The 24,259-nt window shown below is 40.4% G+C and overlaps 1 protein-coding gene across 1 annotated transcript in view; it reads left to right on the top strand.

Moving 5' to 3' along the window:
* Positions 1-772: 772 nt before the first annotated feature.
* Positions 773-24,259, top strand: part of SCML2 (Scm polycomb group protein like 2) — a 46,474-nt gene continuing 22,987 nt past the window's right edge. The window contains exons 1-6 of the mRNA XM_063126425.1: positions 773-874; positions 3,352-3,420; positions 12,761-12,831; positions 18,360-18,594; positions 20,508-20,596; positions 22,654-22,897. Coding sequence (XP_062982495.1) covers positions 853-874; positions 3,352-3,420; positions 12,761-12,831; positions 18,360-18,594; positions 20,508-20,596; positions 22,654-22,897 — 730 coding nt within the window. The 5' untranslated portion in view covers positions 773-852. The remainder of the gene's footprint in view (positions 875-3,351; positions 3,421-12,760; positions 12,832-18,359; positions 18,595-20,507; positions 20,597-22,653; positions 22,898-24,259) is intronic.

Genomic DNA, 24,259 nt, shown 5'->3' with positions numbered 1-24,259 from the left:
AATTTCTGTTTGGATCCCGGTCTTATTAGGATAGGAAACTTTTAACTGCTATTGTGTCAATTCTCTGTCCTGAATTGGGTATTGATGGAAAGTATAGGAAATTACAATCATTAATGAAGGTTGCTCATCTCAGGAAAGCAGAGCCAATAAATGACAACATAATTCAAGCAGAGGTACAGATTTACATGGGAACTAGCAGATGAAAGACCTGTTAAATTTTTAGGGTGAGTATATTTGGGAAGTGGATAAAAACAACTTTTTAGCTTCCCTGCTGCCAGACACTGCTGATAATGCCAATGGGAAAATTTAAGACTGTGAGTTGTAAAATGCAACATTGTGTGTGCTGGAGTGGAAAAACCATAGCAAAGAAATAGTTTTCTTGTTACTCAGATGTACTGCCACAATTAAATTTAATACTATCTACTATTTTTTATTTATAAATACTAATATCTACTACTTTAAAATAAATTTTATTGAATTTTAATTTCCTATTGCTTCTTATAGAATGTCTGTAATGTGGTGGAAAAGGTATCTACAACAGTTGTTCTGCTTGAATTATAGGAATTAGGAACAATAGCATGGCTTTAATAGACACTTCAAACAAAATGGATTATTTAAGATTCAAAGTACATTAACTTGAATGAAAGTTCTATATGCTTTGAAGTGTCAAGGTGTAAAAAGGGTTAAAACGTTATGACCATTTTGAATCTATTTCCAGTATAACTCTGAATTGCTTTCAGTAAACTTGCTGTATTACTGCTCCATAGGAAACGGTTGCACTAAAAAAGAAGAGTGAACTTCTCTTGCAACATTTGTGTTTTTATTGTGAAAAGGAGGACCAGACATTTTACCATGGGGAAAACAGCAGCTAAAGGTAAGGAAGTTGAAATAAACAGATTGTAAATAAGGAATATTAAAAGCAGAGACTGGAATTTTCAGAGGTGCAATGTGGGTAGGACACTAGGGTGTTAAAGATGCAGGCTAGATAGGGTTTTACTTAAAGGGAGTATATCACACTTAAAATTGCAGATTTCATTTAGAAACTTATTGAAATGCAAAATTAATTAGTAACATAACGTACAGGTGCAATCACAGTTAAACTGGGCAGTCTCAAAGATGTGATGTACATTTTCCCTCTATATTTAAACAGTAGAAGGGAATGTGTGCTAGTGATCTGTCATGTCTTAAAGTATTTACAAATATTGTAAGGAAAATAACTTCCTTTTAAAGATTTCAGTCTGTTCATATATAACATGTAAACCACATCCAGCGCTTGCTTTCTTGACCCAAAAGGAGCTGCTGACATTTTTATTTACTTTTTTTGTAATCAAATATTTTAGCTCAAATACCTTTGACTTCTTTTTAAACTTTTTTAGTTTGGCATGGTTTACTTTTTTAGTTTTACTTCTTAAATTTAAAGAGAAATAAATATGCCAGTCCATTTAGGGCATTAGCACATTTTACAATTTTTTGTTTTTTGAATACCCACATTATTTTATATACATGCCAGCTGTGAAAGCATAAGGAAAGTTTGAATAACACATTTATTTGACATTTTAAGGGTGCAATCCTATACATGTTTAGACAGAAAAGGGTTCTACAACTTCTAGCATTCCCCAGCAAATGCTGGGAGTTGCAGAACTTTTTTTTGTCTGAATATGCATAGAATTGCTCTCTAAATTCACTAGGGAATGAGCTGTTATTTTCATTATGATAGCACTGTGAAAACATGTTGCAGGAAGGCACAGTAAGCTCCCTTCTGCATTGTGTATCCAATTGAATAAAAAGCTTTCTTAAGTTTTGTGCGTTGAAACAGGTACATGCTAAATACTCAGTGGCACTTGAAGCCATTTGTTAGATGAAACTGCTTGTGGCTGCATAATAATAGAGGGAGGGGAATTCATGCCCTTACCTTTGAGCTCCCAAAAGTATTGATGGAGGTGGGAGTGCCATAGCCATCACCATGCATGGTTGCTCAGTGGTCATTTACCCCTGCAGATATCAACAGCCAGTGAGTGTTCTTGCCAGAGGAACTATTCACTCAGTAACCCTGCACTTGGATGGTGCTTACTGACATTCTATATCTCTGCTGTTGCCTCCTGGTACCCAAAGGTAAAGGGAGGATTCCCTTCCCTCCTCAAAAACAATGCAGTGGCCCCTGGTGGTTTCACCTAGTGAACCACTTTATTATTCACCATTGTAAATATTTAACTGTTTCTATTTCTACAATAACCTGAGCAGAGTTTTCATAGCTGGACTTGATTAAAATGTCAAATTAGGTCATATTTGATGGTTGGTCTTCCGAATACTTGAGCATGTATATGTGGTGCCACTGTTGCACAGGATAAAAATGTATAATTGTAGGAGGAATAACACAACCTTTTGGACAGGAGACCTGACCTTGCAACAGGTATAATTACGGAGAATGCATTGCCATTGTAGTTTCTTACAAATCTCCTGATTGAGAATTCTTAAAGCATTTCAGATTTTAGAGTACCCCTGCTGTGGCCAGAATTATGTAAGAACTGCCATCTGGGGCCAGTTTAGTGGTCTGTCTGCAGACTTTCATTAGTGACCAACCAAATACAACAAGCAAGAGAATGTGGCATTCCTTCACCTCTAGTATCTAGCAGCCATTGTGCAACTTTTCTGTAATATTTCGACTAGAATACTAACTATTCATGTAGTTATTATAGAATCATAGAATAGTAGAATTGGAAGGGGCCTATAAGGCCATCGAGTCCAACCCACTGCCAAATGAAGGAATCCACCTTAAAGCAGACAGATGGTTGTCCAGCTGCTATTATGCTAATAGCTGTCAGAGCAACCCATGTAATACCTGGGCAACCCATATAATAAATCCCACAGACTATTATATAAGATGTGATGCCTCATCTTACAAGAGAATATTAAGTTTTTTAAAAAAGCCTATGACATTTAATTTTCTCAAAGTGCTGTTTGTTCTATACTATACCATTTCTTGAAGAAATCAGTTAATTACAATAAAATTACTCTTACTGTGCAATCCTAAGCATGTATATTCAGAAATGAATCTCACTGAATTCAGTGTGACTTCCTTCTTAATAAATGTGCTTAGCAGGTTTAGGTTTCAATAAGATACCCACTTACCTAAGAGTAAGTCCCATTGAACTTCATGGAACTTACTTCTGGCAAATGTATAGGATATTTCTGAGTAGATGTGTAGGATGGCACTGATCTTCCCATTTCATGTAAGCATGTACCTAATATTTAAACATTAACTTTGATGAAATTCATCATATTTTAAATATTCTGCATTAATACAATTTTCATTACATCAAATTGTGTACAAATTATGTTCTTTTATTTTAGATTCTAAGAGTATTAAAAAAGAAAGACATGGGAACAGTAATCTGTCAAGCAACCAATTGTTACATAATGGTACGTAGTATAAATACAATGCTAATAAATTATTTTTAAATTAATTGAGTTGGATCCATGGTCACACAAGAATCTTTCTCATCCCCACCTGCCCCTGCAGTCCCTAAAATGCTTCCCCACTTGCATAAGATGTCTCTTCTGATTTGGGGCAATTATTCCCTCCTATTCCAGCCCCCTGTGACAAATTATGCTGTTCAGGAGGTCTCTGAACTCAAGGGGCACAGAGAGCTACAAGGAAGAGGAAGAGATAGGAAATGTCTTTCTTCAAGTGGGCTTCCACAACTGTACTGTTTGGATCCAACCCATCGTGTTTTTAAAAGTGTTTCAGGTTTGGTTAATTATTATTGCGGGTTGCCACTTAACCAGCAACATAACAGTATAACTGGTAAAGCATTAGTATTGAATTTTGGATTTTGGCATTGTTATTCTATTTATTTATTTTTGCAGTTTTATTACAGCATAAGATTTTGCTATGTCGGCTGCCCTGGGAGAGCTTTTAAGGGCAAAAGGCAACCTAGAAATACTTTAAATAAATAATAAATAAAAATTGGTGGAGGCATCCTATGTCCTCTAGACAGCATCTGGTGGGGGTGGGATGGGGGGGGGGAACATAGGATTGTTTGGTTTCCCCTCTCTGAGCTTGCAGGCAGGGCTCTGAGGTGGGAGCCAGGACACCACGCTCCCCCTCCCCTCCCAGCAACACACCTCATGCTCTGCACAGGATGTTCATAAGCCCCTGAGTTCAGTGGCTTGCATGCATAGAAGTGCGCCCTTAGTGTTGTATATACTCATGACATTCAAACTTGTTGTCTTTGTGTTTCCTCTAATGGAAATATCATGCTTTAAGGATTTTATCTTGCCATCATTGTCCATTGACAGAAAGGGAGTCATTGCCACTGTGTTTGACATTTTGAAGTTTTAATATATTATTATGTTATTGTAATTTTCTGTTTATATTGTTGTTTGCTGCCTTGAGAGGACTATTTGCATCCAAAGTAACTTCAGTCCCATTCATTTCAATGGGTCTGTTCTAGGTAGGATCAGCATGGGATAAAGCCCTTGATCTAGAAAAACAACCCTTTAAAAAATAAAAATAAGAAAATAAATTGACGTGCAGATGTGCTTAAAACTGAAAGGCTGACTTGTTCTCATTAGATGTTGATTTTTCATTGTCTGATGAGGCCACAGTGCCTCTCTTCGAGTGTTCAGTGTTTTAGTTACTGGAACATTGTGGGTGGGGAAATAGCCAATACAAGGAAAGTGGGACATTTTGCATAAGGTAATAAGGAGGAAAAAGATAGAGGGGTGTTAATAAATTTGTAGTAAGCAGAGTCCCTCGCTAGAATACAAGGGAAAGAGATTTGAGGAGAATTGAGTAATTAAAAAGTACTGGTTGTCTGCTATAAAATGTTGCAGTGTATCCTTAGCCGCAAACAGGATTGCTCCTGTTCAGGGCAAAAACAAAAGCTGACTTTGGAAAGCAAATGAGAAACCAAGGATTTCAGTGTAGTTGTTAGACTCACCTGCAATGAGTTATCTGAGTATTTACTTACCTCTTACCTCTGTGCCCTCAACTTTCTGTAGGTTCATAAAGTTGTGGTTTGGGTTTTTAGTTTTTTTCTTTTAATTTTCAGGCATATATACTTCTGTGTACCGATACAGTATCCCTTGCATGATCCCAAGTTGATAGGCTCTCAACTTGGTGAACTGCCCAGAAAGCTCCGGCTATTGGGCGGTATAGAAATGAAATGAAATGAAATGAAATTAAATAAATAAATAAATAAATAATAAACCACATGAGTTTACTGTTAGGGAAGAAGTGAATCCTGCAATAAAATGTTGCAGTCTATTCTCCCTCCTAAAAGGAGTACTCCATTTCAGGGTTCCAGCAAGTAATTCCTGCAACCAAGGCCAGATCTACACCAAGCAGGATATAGCATTATAAAAGCAGTATGAAAGCAGTATATAAGAGGCAGGAGGCACACTACTGCTTTATAGCAGTATTGAAGTGCAGTGACAACTGTTGGGGCCCATGACACATACCATATAATGCTTTCATACCACTTTCATAGTGCTGTATCCTGCTTGGTGTAGATCTGGCCCAAGTGTCACTTGGTCACATGGTTTCTGAAACATGCTCAATTTTCATTGGCTGTTTTTGTGTGTTTTTAACCCCTTAGATTTTCTTTCAAGGTTTTATGGGGCGTGGGGGAGGACTTCTGTAGAGCTTGAGTAGGGTGACCATATGAAAAGGAGGACAGGGTTCCTGTATTGAAAAGGGAATTTCTGCAGGTGTCATTTGTATATATGGAGAACCTGGTGAAATTCTCTCTTCATCACAACAGTTAAAGCTGCAGGTGCCCTGCCCTCTTTTAAATCTGGTCACTCTAGTATAGCTCCTGCAGCTTTAACTGCTGTGATGAAGAAGGAATTTCACCAGGTTCTCCATATATACAAATGACACCTGCTGAAATTCCCTTTTCAATACAGGAACCCTGTCCTCCTGTTAAAGATACAGGAGCCTTGTCCTCCTTTTCTTATGGTCACCCTAAGGCTTAAGGTTATGCCAAGCATGCTGATACTTTTCCTTTGTTTTTCAGAGCCCCTGTTTTAGCTATTAGAATTTATTATCTATTATTTATTTAGTAGATTTCTATTTCACTTTTCAACTAGAGTCCTCAAAGTGTCTTCTAATATTTATAATGTACAAGGACCACATACTCAAAAATAAAACAGAACAACACAGTCATTGAAGTAGGAGCCCTTCTTTCAGTCCCACCATCTTCACAGGCGCGCTTGGTGGGAACATGGGAGAGGGCCTTCTCGGTGGCTGCTCTGGTGCTCTGGAACTCTCTTCCCGGGGAAGCTAGGCTGGCTCCCTCCTTGATGGGCTTTTGAAAGCAGGTTAAAACTTTTTTGTTCCAGCAGGCCTTTGGAGAATAATCTGGCCCTCCATCTATGTTAATGTCTTATAATTTTGTTGTGTATTTTAAACGTTTATGGTTTTGTTTCCGTCCCACCCCCCTGTATGTTTTAAACCTTGTAAGGCCGCCTTGAGGCCCAGCGTTGAGGAAAAGGCGGGATACTACTACTACTACTACTAATAATAATAATAATAATACCCTGATCTTCCACCCCACAGAGCAGTTGATATCAGTTGGCCCTCTGGGGCATGAGGGCAGAGTCTGATTGGACGTAGACCCTGAAGTCCTTTTTGGCTGCTCCTGTCTTCTTTGCTCCTTCAGTGACAGTAATGATAAGACTAGCATTTAGAATGCAATTCTACATACGCTTAACTGGGAGTACTTCCCACATTGCACTGTTTATCTATTATAAACTTTTGATAGACTAAAAAGTTGCACTGATTTTTTTAAAGAATACAACTACTTATAAAATCGCAGATGGTAGCCATCTTAAAAACCATTCCACCTTCTCCCCCAGACAAAAAATATTTCTCTTCTAAGAACATGCCAGTGATGACATACACATTATCTAAAACAAAGTATTGTTTACTTGTCTGTAACCATATGTGAACTCATACATTTAATTGACTGAAAATTTCTTTTACTGGGTGATATCCCTAACTAGGATACCCACAGGATAAGTTGGTGTGTGCCTGTGACGTTACATGTCTGAGTGTAATGAGTCTATAGTTATGGTTATATCTCTGTGTTTTATGGTGAGAGTGAGATGACTGGCTGGAAGAATGATGAATTTGCATATGTGTGATGATTGGCTGAGTGAGTGAAGAGGGTGTGTGTGAAGTGTGTGTGTGCTAAATAAACTGTGCGAGTCAGGTAGGGTTTGACACAAGATGGTTTACATCAGGGATAGGGTTTGGATTAGAGAGAGATTGGATGAGTTACAGATATGGGCAGGGCCGGTGCCAGACTATTTTGCGCCCTAGGCAAGGTGAGCTATTTTCATCCCCACCCCCCCGAAAAATTGCCAACTTTGATTTTTAAGAACAGATGTTTTGTAGAAAAAAATAAGAAGCACAAAACTTGAAACTGCTAAATTTATTTTTAAGTGCAAGAATAAGTAATAATCAAATTTTGATTATCTTTCACAAATACAAAAGAAAATATTTTGGCACATAAATTATTTTGAACTAAAGTGCGCTCGGTAAAAAGTATACCTCCGCCATTGGCAACACAACATTAAAAACGTTGACTTATACTATTTAAGGTAACTTGGCGTAACCAACCCATCATGTTAACAGAATATTTTGCTTACATTCAGATAGAGAAACAAACAAAACCAGGCAGAGTTAAAAACGTCTCATTAAAGTTTCAATTTCAGGCACATCAAAATCTCACTTTGCGTGCCTTTTCCTTTGCAAATTTTGTCAACAATTCCACCAGATCTAGTGCTGATGCCTGGGCATGTTCTATTGATATTGTTGCCAAGCCAACTAGTCTCTTTTCCAACATTGTGGAGCCACAATGTTTAGCCATACTGTTAAATACCAAGTTACACACAAAAAAGGACATAGCAGAGGATTAACACCAAAGACCCTTTAAAGGATGCCCATCTCCTCTGCCTTCATTAGCCTAAATTGATTTTCACCATTCAGAATTGATTGATTGATTGATTTCATTTATATACCGCCCCTGGGCGGTTCACAAAAGCCGAAAACAGTAAACATCAAAAGTATAAAAAAATTAAAAAACATCAGAGACATAAAAACAACAGTATACGGCTAACACGATTGGCTAAAACATCACAGAGCCCCTCTCTGCAGCAGGCTCAACCGGTAACACGAGGCACCTGCCGGAAAGAAACTGGCAAAGTGAGGGAGACCAATGGCTACTATTGGCAGACTGGCAGTCCCAGAGCAAAGATGCCGACGAGGAAGAAACCGAGAAAATCGCTTATTTTCATGAGCGACGACGGCTGGTTGCCCTCGCCTCGCCTGTCTCCTCATGTTGCTCCTGGCTGCCCTCGCTTCGTGTTGCTCGGCTATTGCGGCTGTTGGAGGGGCGGGCGGCTTCCGGGCGCGTTTCGGAAGTATGAATGAACGTGTGTGCTGAGTGGAGCCGCCCCCCAGGGTCCCTGCTTTGCTTGGCTGGGCAGGCGCAGGGTGGATCTCGATCTTGCCCACCCAGTCGTTTCTCTCTAGAGCTGCTAGAGCTGCTCTGGGAGCGAGCGGGAGTGGTGGTGGTGGAGGGCGGGCGGCTTCCAGGCGCATTTCAGAAGTTCAAACATGGAGCGCCGCCCCTCCCCCAGCGTCCCCAATCGAATCCTCGGGCCAGCCAGGCAGCCGCCCTCACAGCCAACACGCAGGTGAGTGGTGTGTGTTGCGCCCGGCCGGCAGGCGGCGGCGTGCCCTTCTGAACTTGGCGCTCTAGGCGGTTGCCTTAGTGGCCTCTATGGACGCACCGGCCCTGGGTCTGTTGTGATTGTGAAGTGATTAGGAATATTGTGTATGAGAGAACATATATTGATAAAACCATTAAAAGTTACTTATTTACTACTCAGTAACTTAATGCTGTTATTAATAAAGTTTTCTTTGTTTTATACAAATCCTTTATTAATATGGGAAACAATACAGGTGAAAATATACAGTAAGTAGGTATGTCCATACAGCTCAAGGGCTGAACCTGAGCCTTAAAGGTTCTGATAGTAGCATGATTGTGTGTGGGGAAGGTGTTTCCTGCTGGGGTGAGAAAGACCTTAAAGAAGGGGAATTCTCACTGGGAATAGGCAGGAACGCCACAGTGCCTCAAGCTCAGCTATATCTGATAGACCTACAAGCTGAATCTGACAACAGTTATGTGATACCTCGTGTCTGGGCAGTGGTGGAGTCCCGGGGCTCTTTGCATTAAGAAAAGACAGATGTGAATGACATGGTTTGGAGTTATATCTTTCAATCCTTGTCAGTTGCACCTAAGTAGATTAGCAAGATGAAACCAATAAGGGGCTTCTCTAGATTATGTCACCTCACTAACTGTGACTTTCTCTTCTTGTTTTCCCTGCTGTATGGGAGGGGCTTCAGGATGAGTTCCGAATCAGCCTGATTTGGTTGCAAATGCACAATAGTGAGGAGGCTCCTCTGGAAATAGAGACTAAGTGATGGAAGATATGATTGCTGAAATGGTGTGGGAGTTATTCAAAATATACTTATAGCAAGGCGTTAGGCAGTATAGGTGTTCTACCAGCTAAGCAGTAAATGCCAGGCCTTGTGATTACATCCTTCCTGGTGCTACAGTGGAAGGTTAAATCCTAGAAGGACTTGTCAGTGAAAACAGCTTGGGGAAGCAAAGGCCTGATTTGCTAAGTGAGTGTGTTGCCTTCTAATGGTGGCTCCTTGCCTGTGTTTTCGCATTTCTTTGTTCTTGGGCCCAGGGTTTGATCATGGAGAGAAGCATATGGGAAGCCCAGGCATGGGGCAAGGAGTACTTGAGTCCCTGATTTAGCAGGGCCAATAATGGGATACTTATTTTCTGCTGTCCAAGAGACCCCACTTGGGGCTGCCAACTTCTTCTGGCTCCAGCATATATTGGGGTGTGTAGGGGCTCTCTCATTTTCCAAGGATGTTGCAAATATCTAAAGCTCTAGCAGCTGGTCAGTTCTGACAAAGCATATGTACTTGTAGTAGGAAAAGGAGGTGAGAGGGAAATTTTGCCTTGGGACTGTATTTGGACTTGCCACCTAAGGTCTCTTAGCAAAGTTTCTAAAGCCTTCCAAAACTCAGTTCCCACACGTAAGCTTCAAGGCAGCATTTCTCTAAACAAGGCCTTTAATCATTTGTCTGTTCATATAATAATATTGACATGTATGGAACCATATTCTGTGTTATCATTATCATTTTATATACTAATAGCAAACCTGGTAGTTCACTCTCAGTCAGTAAGACACTCCAGTGGGACCAACACGAGAGACAAAGAATACTACATTTTTTATACTGTGTTTTTAATCAGTATTTTATGTATTTTATACTTATTGTTGTTCCCCCCTCAATCAAAAAGGAGAGGCGGGTAAGAAATAAAATTATTATTATTATTATTATTGTTGTTGTTGTTGTTGTTATTATTATTATTATTATTATTATTATTATTAAATAGTAGTTTCTGATTACTTGGGAGACATACACACACCCCTGGCAGGCTGAAAAATATGAGTATTTAAACAAACAAACAAAAAACAAAACAGCCCAACAAGGCAGCTAATTGTTCCATAGTGTTATAGACTTGTTAAGAAAAAGGGTTACAAACTGAAACACAGATATATTTCTGTGACTGAGGGGGGAAATAAAGCAACAAAGTAATAGAAGACAAATAGTAACCAATAGGAAAGCGTGAACTGAGAAGGAAGAAAGAACAAAATTACAAAAGGAATAAAGATGAATACATTGTACATCTAAGAAAAGAAATAAGGAAAACAAATGAATAACCAAAAAAGAACAGAAAGACAGGACCAGAGGCAATAAATCAGGGTGAAAAGTCAATATTATTTCACATTAATTTCAAGTTAAATGCCAGATTTAATAACAGCATGAAAAAAATGGGGGGGGGGGGAGAGCAATTTCTAAAATAATTTGAAGAAAAAATTGAAATTGTTGTCATATAGACAGCCTAAAACAACTTCGTACAATCGACCAAGGGTAACTCAGAGGAGTTAAGAAAGCTGAGGGAATTACATAAGGTGTAAATGCAAAAAGTCAAGAAGAGAGGAGTTTTAAAAGTGTCTGCCAGAAGAGATTAGTCTTGATAATAATTAATGGCAGCACAGAGCAAGCAAAAACATAGTTGGGAAGCCACTGGGTGGCAGCGTGGTATCAATTTTTAGTGGCTTTATTTTTGAACCTGCTTTGAAGTCAATGGCAATAGAATGCATAAATATGGGAAGAAGGACTAGAGAATGTGCACAGATTACCAATATGAGAAGGGAATTATTCACTTAATCCAAAATTATGCCTGTTCATTGGGCAATGCGTATCCTGCCTTGTTTTGCTGTCAGTTTGTAAGCATTTTCTTAGCTTGAGATGTCTATCCATCCTCCTTTTCCCTCCTTGTCTGTTTTGATGCTGCTCCAGTCACTGGAATAATAGGGGGAAGGAGGATATCAAGAAGAGGAGGAGAAGTGGGTGTTGGGAAGGGAAAGAAGAACTTGTTGGCAGATTCATGTGTTTGTGGAGGGTGAAGACAAAGCAAGACACTCCCTCAGCCCTATTCCCTCTACTGTGTGGGGGTGGGGAGGGGAGTCTCAAGTGCAAGTTGAGATTTAATCCAGATAAGGCAGAGGTATTGTGGATTGGGAAACTGGCTATTCTAGATGGCGGTTGCACTCCCCTTGAGGGATCAGGTATGCCAGTTGGGGGTTCTGCTGGACTTGCGCTATCTGGTAAATTCCATGTGGAGACAGTGACATGGGAAGGCCTTTCATCAGCTAATTAAATGTCTATATATTTTACATTGTGATAGAGTCCAATGTGAGTGAAAAAGATGGTATCATTTTTAAAGCTTACACCAAATGTTTTCTAGGGTTTTTGAGATTATTGTTTTGTTTATTCATATTTTAATAATATTTTTTAAAAAAGCATAATTATTTATATTTCCAAAAAGTTCACAGATACCTGAAATAATTTTTAGTTACGTTCTGGTAGTCTGTAAGCTAGAATGCTTCCTACTTCTTTCTGCTACATATGATGACAAAATATGTAAAAGGTGGAAGAAAATAGCTTTTTAAAAAATCAACATGCCTCCTCTAGAACAGGCGTGGGCAACTTGTCTGCTCCCGTGGGCAACATGTGGTGGTAGATGACAGATCAGGGGCCGCCTGCCAGCAGAGCTATTGGTAGGTGACACACACACAAGAGCGCCTTCACACTATTCACTGTTTCAAACACAGATAAATTCATACATGCCCCCCAATCGACTGTCACTGTCTCTGACGGGGGGGGGGGATCTTCATCAATATCTTGGGAGACCCCCTTCCTGCCTAGACTCTCCTCCCTGGCTTTTCTTTCTCTGTACTTAGAGAGGAATGTTATTATTGAAAGAGGAACCATGAAGTACAGCAGGCTGGAGCAGCAGGAGATGGTCTAGCTCTGTTGTTTCCCTTTTAAGAATGTTATTCTTGAGAATTCACAGAGTAAGGCAGGAAGAAGTAGCAAAAGGATCCATTTTATACCCTAGAGGTACAGAGAGAGGTGTTTGAGAAGTGAAATTGGGGTGGGGAGCGCCAGGGCCCTGAGATACTCCCAAGGGTAGCATGTGGCCTATGGATTGCTCACATGTGCTTTAGACTGAAGTGGGGTTTTATTTTTATTTTTTAAAAAAATTCTTTATATTTAAAATACTAGGTTTAAAAGTGGCTTTTTCATGTTTTTTTCCAGAATATTTTAACTGGGATAACTACTTGAAAGAGACCGGATCCGTAGCTGCTCCCTCACATTGTTTCAGACAGGTAAACAATTTAAAGCATAAATAAACGTACATGTTAAACTTCCGTTTGTGTTATAAATAGTATAAATAGATGGCATTTTATAATTGGGGCTTCTCAGTGTTGTTTATATTTAATATAAGCATGTGTTACATAACACACATTAGTATTTTATCAGCTTTATATGCTCCTAATGTAACCTTTGGTAAATATTTAGAAAAATATTTCCAGTGTTTTTTTGAAATCATTAATCACATATGTGAAAGGTTTCTGTTCTGAAGTTATTAAGCCTTCCACAGGTTTCTTAAGGCTGTGATTCAAAGTGTACTTTATTGGAAATAAATTCCATCAAAATCATGTTATACCGAGTGTTTTGTGCAGCTACATTTATGATTTTCCTTTAATTACAGATTGTGGAGGCAGGGGTTTGGTTTTGGGAGTGTAGCGAACAGGATCCCTTTTGTCCCCAGCCATGATCAGGACAAATCTCCCCTAAGCCCCATAACCACACTGTGATGCAGATTTCTTCCCACTTTCAGGTGGGGAAGAACGGAGCCCCACTCACAATCAACTTCCTCCGTATCTGTAATTAAAGAAAAAACAAAGGTGTAGCTGTATGCTATGCATTCATTGTAACATGTAGTTTAAGCCTCAGGAAACAACGTGCAAGTTGTCTGAGCAGAGCCGGTCAGCTCCTTGGTATACACCTGAGCTGAGGGCAATGAAGCAAGAGGGGAGACGGCTAGAACGCAGGTGGAGGAAAACTCGTGCTGGGTCTGATTGAACACGGGCTAGAGCTCACTATCGAGCCTACTCTGTGGCGGTGAGGGTGGCAAAGAGACAGTTCTCTGTGGCGGTGAGCGTGGCAAAGAGACAGTTCTTTTCCACCAGCATTGCGTCTTCTCAGTGTCGTCCGGCGGAGCTTTTCCAGGTGGTTCGCGGCCTGTTACACTCTGGGCCATGGCGTGAGATAGTTGAACCCTCGGTAGCATGCTGTGACGAGTTTGCACGGCACTTTGAAGATAAAGTCGCTCAGATTCGTCATGAATTGGACACCACACTTATTTATTTATTTATTTATTTATTACATTTCTATACCGCCCAATAGCCGGAGCTCTCTGGGCGGTTCACAAAAATTAAAACCATTCAAAGTATAAAACAACAGTATAAAACCATAATATAAAATACAATATAAAAGCTCAACCAGATAAAAACAGCAGCAATGCAGCTCCACTAGTAGAGGCGTCAGAGCGCCGTCCGGTTCAGTTTTATTGGATGAGTTTCAGTTATTGAGGCTCGAGGATGTGGACAAGGTGCTTGGCCAAGTCCGGTCAACTACCTGTGTGCTTGACTCTTGACCCTCATGGCTCATTACATCAAATAAGGAGGGGATCGCCGGCTGGGTCCAGGAGGTTGTAAATGCCTCCTTGAGAGAGGGAGTGGTGCCGGCCTCTTTAAAAGAGGCGGCAATTAGACCACTCCTGAAGAAGCCTAACCTGGACCCGGAGGAGGTTAACAACTACAGGCCGGTGGCTAATATCCCCTTCCTGGGCAAGGTGCTTGAGCGGGTGGTTGCAGGACAACTCCAGGCACTCTTGAATGAAATGGATGATCTAGATCCATTTCAGTTGGGTTTCAGGCCTGGTTTTGGAACGGAAACTGCCTTGGTCGCCCTGTGGGATGACCTCTGCCGGGAGAGAGACAGGGGGAGTGCGACCCTGTTGGTTCTCCTGGACCTCTCAGCGGCCTTCGATACCATTGACCATGGTATCCTTCTGGATAGGTTGTCTGAGCTGGGAGTTGGAGGTACTGCATTGCAGTGGTTCCGCTCCTACTTGGATGGCCGATTCCAGAAGGTGGTGCTGGGGGATTATTGCTCTGTGCCGTGGCTCCTAAGCCATGGGGTTCCACAGGGCTCTATCTTATCCCCTATGGTGTTTAACATATACATGAAGCCGCTGGGGGAGGTTATCCGGAGATGTGGACTGAGGTGTCATCAATATGCGGATGGTACCCAGCTCTACCTTTCCTTTTCATCAAACCCAGGTGAGGCAGTGACTGCTCTGAACCAGTGCCTGGGCACGGTAATGGACTGGATGAGGGCTAATAAACTGAAACTCAATCCAGACAAGACGGAGGTACTGTTAGCGGGTGGTGCTTCTGTCCGGCGAAGTGATGTTTGCCCTGTCCTGGACGGGGTTGCACTCCCCCTAAAGGATCGGGTCCGTAGTTTGGGGGTGCTCTTGGATCCAGAACTGTCACTTGAGGCACAGGTGAACTCAGTGGCAAAGAGCACCTTTTACCAGCTTAGGCTGATATACTAGCTGCGCCCTTATCTGGACAGAGATAGCCTAGCTACAGTTATCCATGCTCTGATAACCTCTCGTTTGGATTACTGCAATGCGTTATACGTGGGGCTGCCTTTGAAAACAGTCCGGAAACTTCAACTGGTACAAAACAGGGCAGCACGTTTACTAACAGAGACTGGCCGACGAGACCACATCATGCCAGTCCTTTTCCAGCTTCATTGGCTGCCAGTCCAGGCCCGGGCCCGATTCAAAGTGCTGGTATTAATATTTAAAGCCCTAAACAGCTTGGGGCCAGGCTATCTGAAGGAACGCCTCCTCCCATATGTACCTGCCCGGACCCTAAGGTCATCCTCAGGGGTCCTTCTCCGCGAGCCCCTGCCAAAGGAAGTGAGGCAGGTGGCTACCAGGAGGAGGGCCTTCTCTGCTGTGGCACCCCAGCTGTGGAATGAGCTCCCTAAGGAGGTTCGCTTGGCACCTACATTATAGACCTTTTTATTCTCCCAACATTTTAACAATCTATAAATACATTTTAACATGGTGTTTTAAATTTGTAATTTTGCATTGCTGCTGTTTTTATCTGGTTGAGCTTTTTTATATTGTATTTTATATTATGGTTTTATACTGTTGTTTTATACTTTGAATGGTTTTAATTTTTGTGAACCGCCCAGAGAGCTCCGGCTATTGGGCGGTATAGAAATGTAATAAATAAATAAATAAATAAGTTTAGCTATGATTATTCAGCTTGGAAAAAAAAGGAGGCTAAGGAGAGACATTGTAGAGATGTACAAAATTGTGCTTGGAGAATGTGGACAGGGAGATATTTCTCTCTCTCTCTCCCATAATACTAAAACCCGGGGTCATCCCATGAAATTGATTTGTCAGAGATTCAGGACAGATAAAAGGAAGTACTTATTCACACAGCACATAGTTAAACTACCACAAAATGTGGTGATGGCCACCGGTGTGGATGCCTTTAAAAGAGGGTTGGATAAATTTCTAGAGGAGAAGGCTATCAATGGCTACTAGTCCTGATGGCTAAGTACTACTTCCAGTATCAGAGGCAGTACACTGGTTGCTGGGGAACATGTGTAGGAGGGTGTTGTTGCACTGTGTCTTGCTTGTGGGTCACTATGAGCAGAGTGCTGGACTAGATCAGTGGCTCCCCAAGGGGGCGGTACTGCCCCCTTGGGGGTGGTGGGATTGCATAGGGGGTGTTAAGAGGCAAGGGGGTGGCAGGGGGCGCTAAGAGGCAAGGGGGCGGCAGGGGGGTGCTCGAGGTGGTCTTTTCCATACCAGGAGTTTTGGTTACAGAAGGAAATTTCTGATCGCTATCCTGCACTATGGAGAGTGGTTCAGAAGCTCCTGGTTGCATTTCCAACATCATATTTGGTGGAATGTGGTTTTAGTGTGGTCTGCCTACTTCTCTCCAAGCAAAGAAATCGACTCCAGATTACTAAACGTGGTAATTTAAGACTCGTGTTAAGTGACTTTAAACCAGACATTGGGAAACTGGTATTACTTCATCAAGCCCATCCATCACATTAAGAATTTACAGAATAGTGAGGTACTCTACCCTAATTACAAAATGTGATATCTAATATTCTTGCTAAATGACTATCAGACTTTGAAAAGATGATATCACTGGATCAACTTCATCAATTATGTTTAATTGAATAAACTAAAAAAAATGTAATTGGATTTTGAATAAATATTCAATTAATTGTTACTGTTTTGAATTTTATTGTTATCTTCCTTAGTGGGTCGTTGAAAACCGCTATTCTGAATAATGATTTTATAGTGTAGGATAGGGAGCACTGGGCATGAGTTTGTGGAACCAAGGGGGTGGTTACCTGAAAAAGTTTGGGAACCACTGGACTAGATGGACCCTTGGGGTGATCCAGCATGACTCTTCGTATGTACTTATGGGATAGCTAATACCCTGGAAGACAGAAACAAACTTCAAAGTGATCTTGATAGGCTGGAGTGCTGGGCTGAAAACAACAGAATGAAAATTAATAGGGATAAATGCCAAGTTCTACATTTAGGAAATAGAAACCAAAGGCACAGTTACAAGATGGGGGATACTTGGCAAGCTGAATATGAGCCAACAGTGTGATATGGCTGCAAGAAAGGCAAATGCTATTTTGGGCTGCATTAATAGAAGTATAGCTTCCAAATCACGTGAGGTACTGGTTCCTCTCTATTCGGCCCTGGTTAGGCCTCATCTAGAGTAGTGCGTCCGGTTCTGGGCTCCACAATTCAAGAAGGACGTAGACAAGCTGGAGCGTGTTCAGAGGAGGGCAACCAGGATGATCAGAGGTCTGGAAACAAAGCCCTATGAAGAGAGACTGATAGAACTGGGCCTGTTTAGCCTGGAGAAGAGAAGATTGAGGGGAGACATGAGAGCACTCTTCAAATACTTAAAAGGTTGTCACACAGAGGAGGGCCAGGATCTCTTCTCGATCCTCCCAGAGTGCAGGACACGGAATAACGGGCTCAAGTTAAAGGAAGCCAGATTCCAGCTGGACATCAGGAAAAACTTCCTGACTGTTAGAGCAGTATGACAATGGAATCAGTTGCCTGGTGAGGTTGTAGCCTCTCCCACACTAGAGGCCTTCAAGAGGCAGCTGGACAACCATCTGTCAGGGATGCTTTATGGTGGATTCCTGCATTGAGCAGGGGGTTGGACTCGATGGCCTTGTACCCCCCTTCCAACTCTGCTATTCTATGATTCTACTTAGGGTAGAAATGTCAGCTTATTATAGTAGTGCAAAGTATGAATTTAGGTAAGAAACAAACCTGGTGCAGTAGATCACATATTAGACTTGGATATGAGGTATCTGAGCCATTAAGTTCATAGAGTGGTTCTGTGTGTGCTACTATCTCTTAGCTTAACCTACCTTAAAATGTGAGAATACAATAGCAACTGCAAATCTTTTGTTAAACTTACAGATTATTTATAAGTTTAAACTACATTTAGTATATGTGGGGTAACTGCCCAGGGCTAAAAAAAAAAACCTCTCCAAAGTGGAGTATTTAGGTGCCAGAAATTTTTCTAGTGATTTAATTGGGAACATAGATTTGATGTTAGCCCAAAAGGTTGAGAAGTAATTAATTATAGCGGTCAGAAAGCTTAGGAAAGCTCCCAGACTGATGAGAATCATTTCCTACAAGCCAAAAAGTACTACTGACTCTTTCGTGAGAACACAGCGCAATAAATGTCTTATGTCTCCTTTCCTGTAGTCTAGGATTCCACCTAGCAATGATTTCAAAGTGGGGATGAAATTGGAAGCTCATGACCCTCGCAATGTTACCTCAGTGTGTATAGCTACCGTTATTGGAATCACAGGTGCCAGATTAAGGTTGCGGCTTGATGGAAGTGACAACAAAAATGACTTTTGGAGGCTGGTGGATTCATCTGACATACAGCAAATTGGAAACTGTGAGAAGAAAGGAGGGATGCTTCAGCCTCCACTAGGTAATAAATTATGAGTCTTAACCTGGTCTGTTCCAGTATGGCTGTACTTATGTGTATGACATCGCAATTTGCTTTGAAGTTATAATTGTTATTTCAATCAACCAGAAATGAAGAGAATCAGAGTAGACTAAACCTTATTTATGGGTTGTACTTGATGATGGCTTTGCACAGGGCAGGGCATTGAATTTCCCCCCAATTGCACCTGCTGCAGCCCTCTGTGTTACATCACATAATGTTCTAGTTTGAAGGGTTGCCTGAACCTCCAGGAGCAGGGGCTGCAGTGGGTAGCAGGGATTGACAAACATCAGGTGCCAGAGTGAAAATGTTTTCACGATGGAATACAGCCCTATATTTTGTAGTGTCAATGTGACTTTATATGATAGCTCCAGCATTATTATTTTTATCTGTGCATTTATGAGTCACCTTTTGGCCCAAATAGAGCCCCCAAGGGGACTTAAAATTACATCTTTGAAGTGATAGCAGCATCCCCTATTGCATGTAAATATACGGGATTTTTGTGCTTTGGGGAGATGGCTGTCAGTACAGAGAATTTTTAAAAGGACAAATTCCCTGCCCTAAAACCAGAACATTGGCATAACCCTTTTTAAAAATTATTCCTCAGTCTTGTTCCTTACTTACTCTCATTGTTCTATCCAGGACTTGCATACCTGTTAAAGATGACTGCTAAATGTCACTTCCCCCCCCAAATTTTCTATGTAGTTGACTTACACAGAGTGACTCAACTCCTTCATTATTTTTCAACTCAGCTGTGCCTAGCCTACTACGCTTTGAAATAGCACTCCCTTTTCAGGTTCAGTTTTTCTATCTGTTCCTTTCCTCCAGAATATTTCACATCTGCACAACATGTTCATGTTTCCACCTGTCCTGACAGGAAAGGAATCCAAAAGCCACAGTTGTTGTTTAATGGTACATATAAAGCAAGCAAGCGAAATGGAAGCAAAATTAAACGTGTGTTTATAATTAATTTACTGATGCTTAATTGAAATATGGCCCCTGCTAACCTGTCTGCATGTGGAGATAGCTTTGTTGTGTCTCCAAGAAACTGATCCCTACTGAGCAACTTTGGGAGACAAGCCTTTTGTACTGCTTAGCTGCCTCAGTGTGGGATGGCTATGTTGTGTAGTATTCAGAGCCTGAAAAGAACGTGTGCGTGGAGCAGTCTTGCAACGAGAGGTTGTGATAAAATGTATTATATTGCATTTTGTCCTTCTGTGTTTTCTAAATATTAGCAGAATTGTTAATTTCTCATCAAATGTGGTTGCTTAGTTGAATTATTTATTTATTTTTAAACATTTCTATTGGCAGTTTTACAGCATGTTGTTCAATAGTATAATCTGGGAGGTAATTGCGTGTGTAATTACCGCCTGTTAGCTTTATTCAAAACTGATCTTGCCCAAAAGCAATGGAACCTTTTGGTTCCAGTAATCTGATACCTCTTGTAATATAACACAAGTCAAAATGCTCCGTTTCTCCCCTAACCTGAAATGTAGTAGACTTCCATGTGTTGCACCAGATGCTTAGCTTAGTTTGGCTCAATTGTGGTTGTAGTTTTTAGTGTAGCTTTTAGACACTTTGCACACATAGGGCCTGTTCAGACAGCATGCTAAACCATGATTAGGCTGCTAACCCTTTTGCAGCAAGTGGTTAGTGAGTTATGTGGTTATTTAGCCACCGTGGTTAGGAATGGTTCACCCGACACGCTAAGCTATAATGATTAGTCCAAAACGCTTAACCATCATGGTTTAGCGTGTTGTCTGAAAAGGGCCACACTCATCTTTTGTTTTTAAATTGAAATTTATTCTATGGAGGTAATATCCATAGCATAATATTGTTCCTTAAACACATATTTCATAAATCTGTTGTGCACAATTAATCTATTGTTTTCAATTTAGGTTTCCAGATGAATGCATCTTCTTGGCCAATGTTCCTCCTAAGAACACTAAATGGGGCTGAAATGGCACCTGCAGCATTCTTTAAGAAAGTAAGAAATTTGGCTGCAGTTGCTTTGCTTGTTGAGGATTCTAATGCATCAATTTCATTACTTTGCATGAAAAGGCAAAGTAATTATATAAAATAGCTGGACACAGAAGAATCTTGTCATCTGAATGGAAGGGCAACCGATTTTCCTTCGTTTCCAGTTAGGAGTGTGTATTAGTTATAAAATGTTTTTAACCTGCTTTACACGTCATGAGTTCGAGACAAATTGAAATTGATAAATGTACTATGCTTGTGTTGTGCCTATTTGAGAGACATTTCACAAAAATCAAATTAATATATTAAATGTCAGTGTATCATAATGTGTTATGATCCTATAGATATGTAAGTTTCATGTAGCAACCTAGACAAATGGACCAAGTTAATTCATATATGGCAAAAAAAAAAGTAAACTGGATTACTCTCAGAGAATAACCATAAAGTATGTTCAAAACACTTTTAAAATGGTTTTTGTTCCTAATCACAGTCACTCTTGTATACAAATAACACTCCAGAAAACATTCTTAATACCTGTAATATGAATTTCTGCTTATGAAATATGAGGAATATGTCTTTTTGTCAATAGAAATTTCATTGAAAATGGGTAAGGAACATATTGTATGACTTCCAAAACTACCTCTCAGCAATTTTTCCTTTTTAAACATTGTGATTTATCTTCTTTCATGTTGAATTCGTGGACCAAAGTGGCCAGTCATGAGTTTCCTGTTCTGAGTGAAATATTATTGCTGCATTAAGAATTTTTTGCATTTTGTGTAAAATGGAGCCAATATAAATCTTACATACCTGAACTGAAGGGATTTCTGTGCCTAGAAGTAGAGGATGAAATGGCAGATTTTGTAACCTTTGAGATACTAACATTGTGGACACACACACATTGTATTTAGAGATTCCTGAATTAGACAGGGAAAGCAGAGTGCTGAAGACAAAAGCAAGGAAACACAGAATATAATCAGCAGAGAAGGGCAATGGTCTAGAATAAGTGAAATGTCAAATGGGAGGTCACGTGAAAGAACAGGAGCCAAAGGGAAAATAGGCACTACATCTATACCATCTAACAATATACTAAAATGTGTCAACTACAGGCAATATACTCTCCTTTATCACAGATAGTCTCAACCTTGCTACTCCTTTTTTGTTTTGAATTGCCCACAAACTAAAAGCATTTAAGTTGGTGTTTTATCAAGAAAAGGAACTGGGTTTATTTGGAAAATTGTGTGTGTGTTTGCATTAAATAATATACCTAGACTGTGAAAGGAATAGTAAAGTTAATCTGTTTTCTTAATGACATCAAAGACCTTAAATCAGGCCATGCACTTAAATAAGGCTTTTAGGCTTGTATACAGCGTTTTTATTAATGCTGTATACAAAAAAAGCTCAAGATGAACATGGAATATTAGCTTTTCCCCTCCAAATTTACAAACTAAGCCAATAAGCAACCAAAAAAGAAAGGATGAAGAAAGAATCAAACTCTATCATGGTAGCAATTCATCACTTGAGCATCTATTGAAGTCACATCATGCAAGTTTGAATGGTTTTATAAGAGAGCCTCCTGCTAGTTTACAAACATGCTTTAGACATAATCTTGAAGGTTGTAAATGGTCAATTCATGGTCTCTTTTGACATTGATAAGTGTGACATTTGAAACTATTTTGTCATTTTAGCAATAATATAACCTTTTCCTTTTTTTCTCACTAACCAGTTATTAAAATTTTCATGTTACTTAGCAGTTCTGTTTATTTCGTTAGTAACAGGAAAACTTAAAATAATAAATTCACAAAAATGTCAAATTTCATGCTGTTACATTTTTTCTTAATTTTCTTCGTACCTTTGCACTCAATAAAATCTGCCATTTAATTTTAAGGCATGCAATTTTCCCCACTGCGGAGATCTGGTTCATAGAAAAGATAGGAAAGATGTTTAACACATAGTGTCCAGTTAAGTGTATCTTTTGGAGCTTGAGTAATCATGCACTATAAGGTAATATAAAACTAATTTAATTTAAGATCTTCATTTTTCATAAATGTTTGCCTCTTTTTTTGGTAGGAACCTCCAAAGCCTTCTCCAAACTGTTTTAAAGTTGGAATGAAGCTAGAAGCGATAGACAGGAAAAACCCTTATTTAATATGTCCTGCAACCATTGGTGGTGTTAAAGGAGACGAAGTTTTTATTACCTTTGACGGCTGGCGAGGGGCATTTGACTATTGGTGTAAATATGATTCTCGGGATATCTTTCCAGTTGGCTGGTGCGACTTAACAGGAGATGCTCTACAACCACCAGGGAACAGTGGTAAGCAGTTTATCTGTTAAAATGTCATGGTTCAGGCTCAGCTGGTCTTATGTGGCTTTTAAGGCGGCCATGGCCCCATTCAGAAAACACCTTAAACCATGGCTTTAACCATAGTGGTTAAGCGGGAAAGCCAGGCTGTGTTCAGAAGACACCTTAAAGACACCAAAAAGCCTTAATTCACCATGGTTAAAGTCATGGTTTAAGGTGTCTTCTGAACATGGCCTGGCTTTCTGGCTTAACCACCATGCTTAAAGCCATGGTTTAAGGTGTCTTCTGAATGGGCCCTATATCTTTAAAGCTTTGAGTAAACCTATAGAGAGCATAATCAGGAATGTGTCTGCATTTGATAATTTTCTCATCATAATGTAATGGTGCAATAAAATAGATTGAAATAAAACCTAAGACTAACTATATTTAAATCTGTTCATTAATGTTCATTGCTTTAGCAGTGTAATTCTTTACATGTCTATTTAGAAGTAAGATGCGTTGTGTGGAGAATGTGTGTAGGGAGACATTTTTCTCCCTATCCCATAATACTAGAACCCGGGGCCATCCCTTGAAGCTGATTGGTGGGAGATTCAGGACAGATAAAATGAAGTACTTCTTCTCACAGCGCATAGTCAAACTATGGAATTCACTGCCATAGGATATGGTGATGGCCACCAATTTGGCTGGCTTTAAAAGGAGTTGGATAAATTCTTGAAGGCAAAGGCTGTCAATGGCTTAGTTCAGACAACACGTTTCTCAACGGTGGTTTTAGAACTCCATGGTGGAGTTTTAAACCACTGCTGAGAAATGTGTTGTCTGGCGGGAAAACTCCACGCAGTGGTGATTTTGTTGTTGTTGAAAACACTCCACACAGAATATCCACGCTGTGCAGAGGAGAGTTCCTGCACAACCATTGTGTTGCGTATTGTGTTGTGGGCTCCATGAAGTTTTCCATTGCACTGAGTTGACTTTTCCCACTGGCTACAGAGTTCCCTGGCAAGAGTGGGGAAAGGAGTGAGCGCTGCTCTAGGAGAGCTGCTGGGATTGGTGTCCCCCTCCCCAGCAATGGCTGATGGATACCATCAGGCAGACTGGGGGAGGAGAGAGGGCGGAGGAACTGTCAATCAAATGTCATGATGGATTTTACTCAACTCCATGGTAGCCCACAGTCACACAGTGGTGGAGTTAGAACAGGTTATGTGGGGAATACCCCCTAAAAACTCAACCATTGAGTGGAGTTTTCACACTGCGTTGACTATTGTGTTGTCTGACACATGGCTACTAGTCCTGATGCTTATGTGTTGCCTTCAATATCAGAGGCAGTCAGCCTATATACAACAGTTGCTGGGGAACGTGGGCGGGTCCTGCTTGTGG

Source organism: Elgaria multicarinata, chromosome 5, assembly GCF_023053635.1.
Source record: "Elgaria multicarinata webbii isolate HBS135686 ecotype San Diego chromosome 5, rElgMul1.1.pri, whole genome shotgun sequence".
Taxonomy (NCBI): Eukaryota; Metazoa; Chordata; class Lepidosauria; order Squamata; family Anguidae; genus Elgaria; species Elgaria multicarinata.
This window is presented reverse-complemented; position numbering and strand designations above follow the sequence as displayed.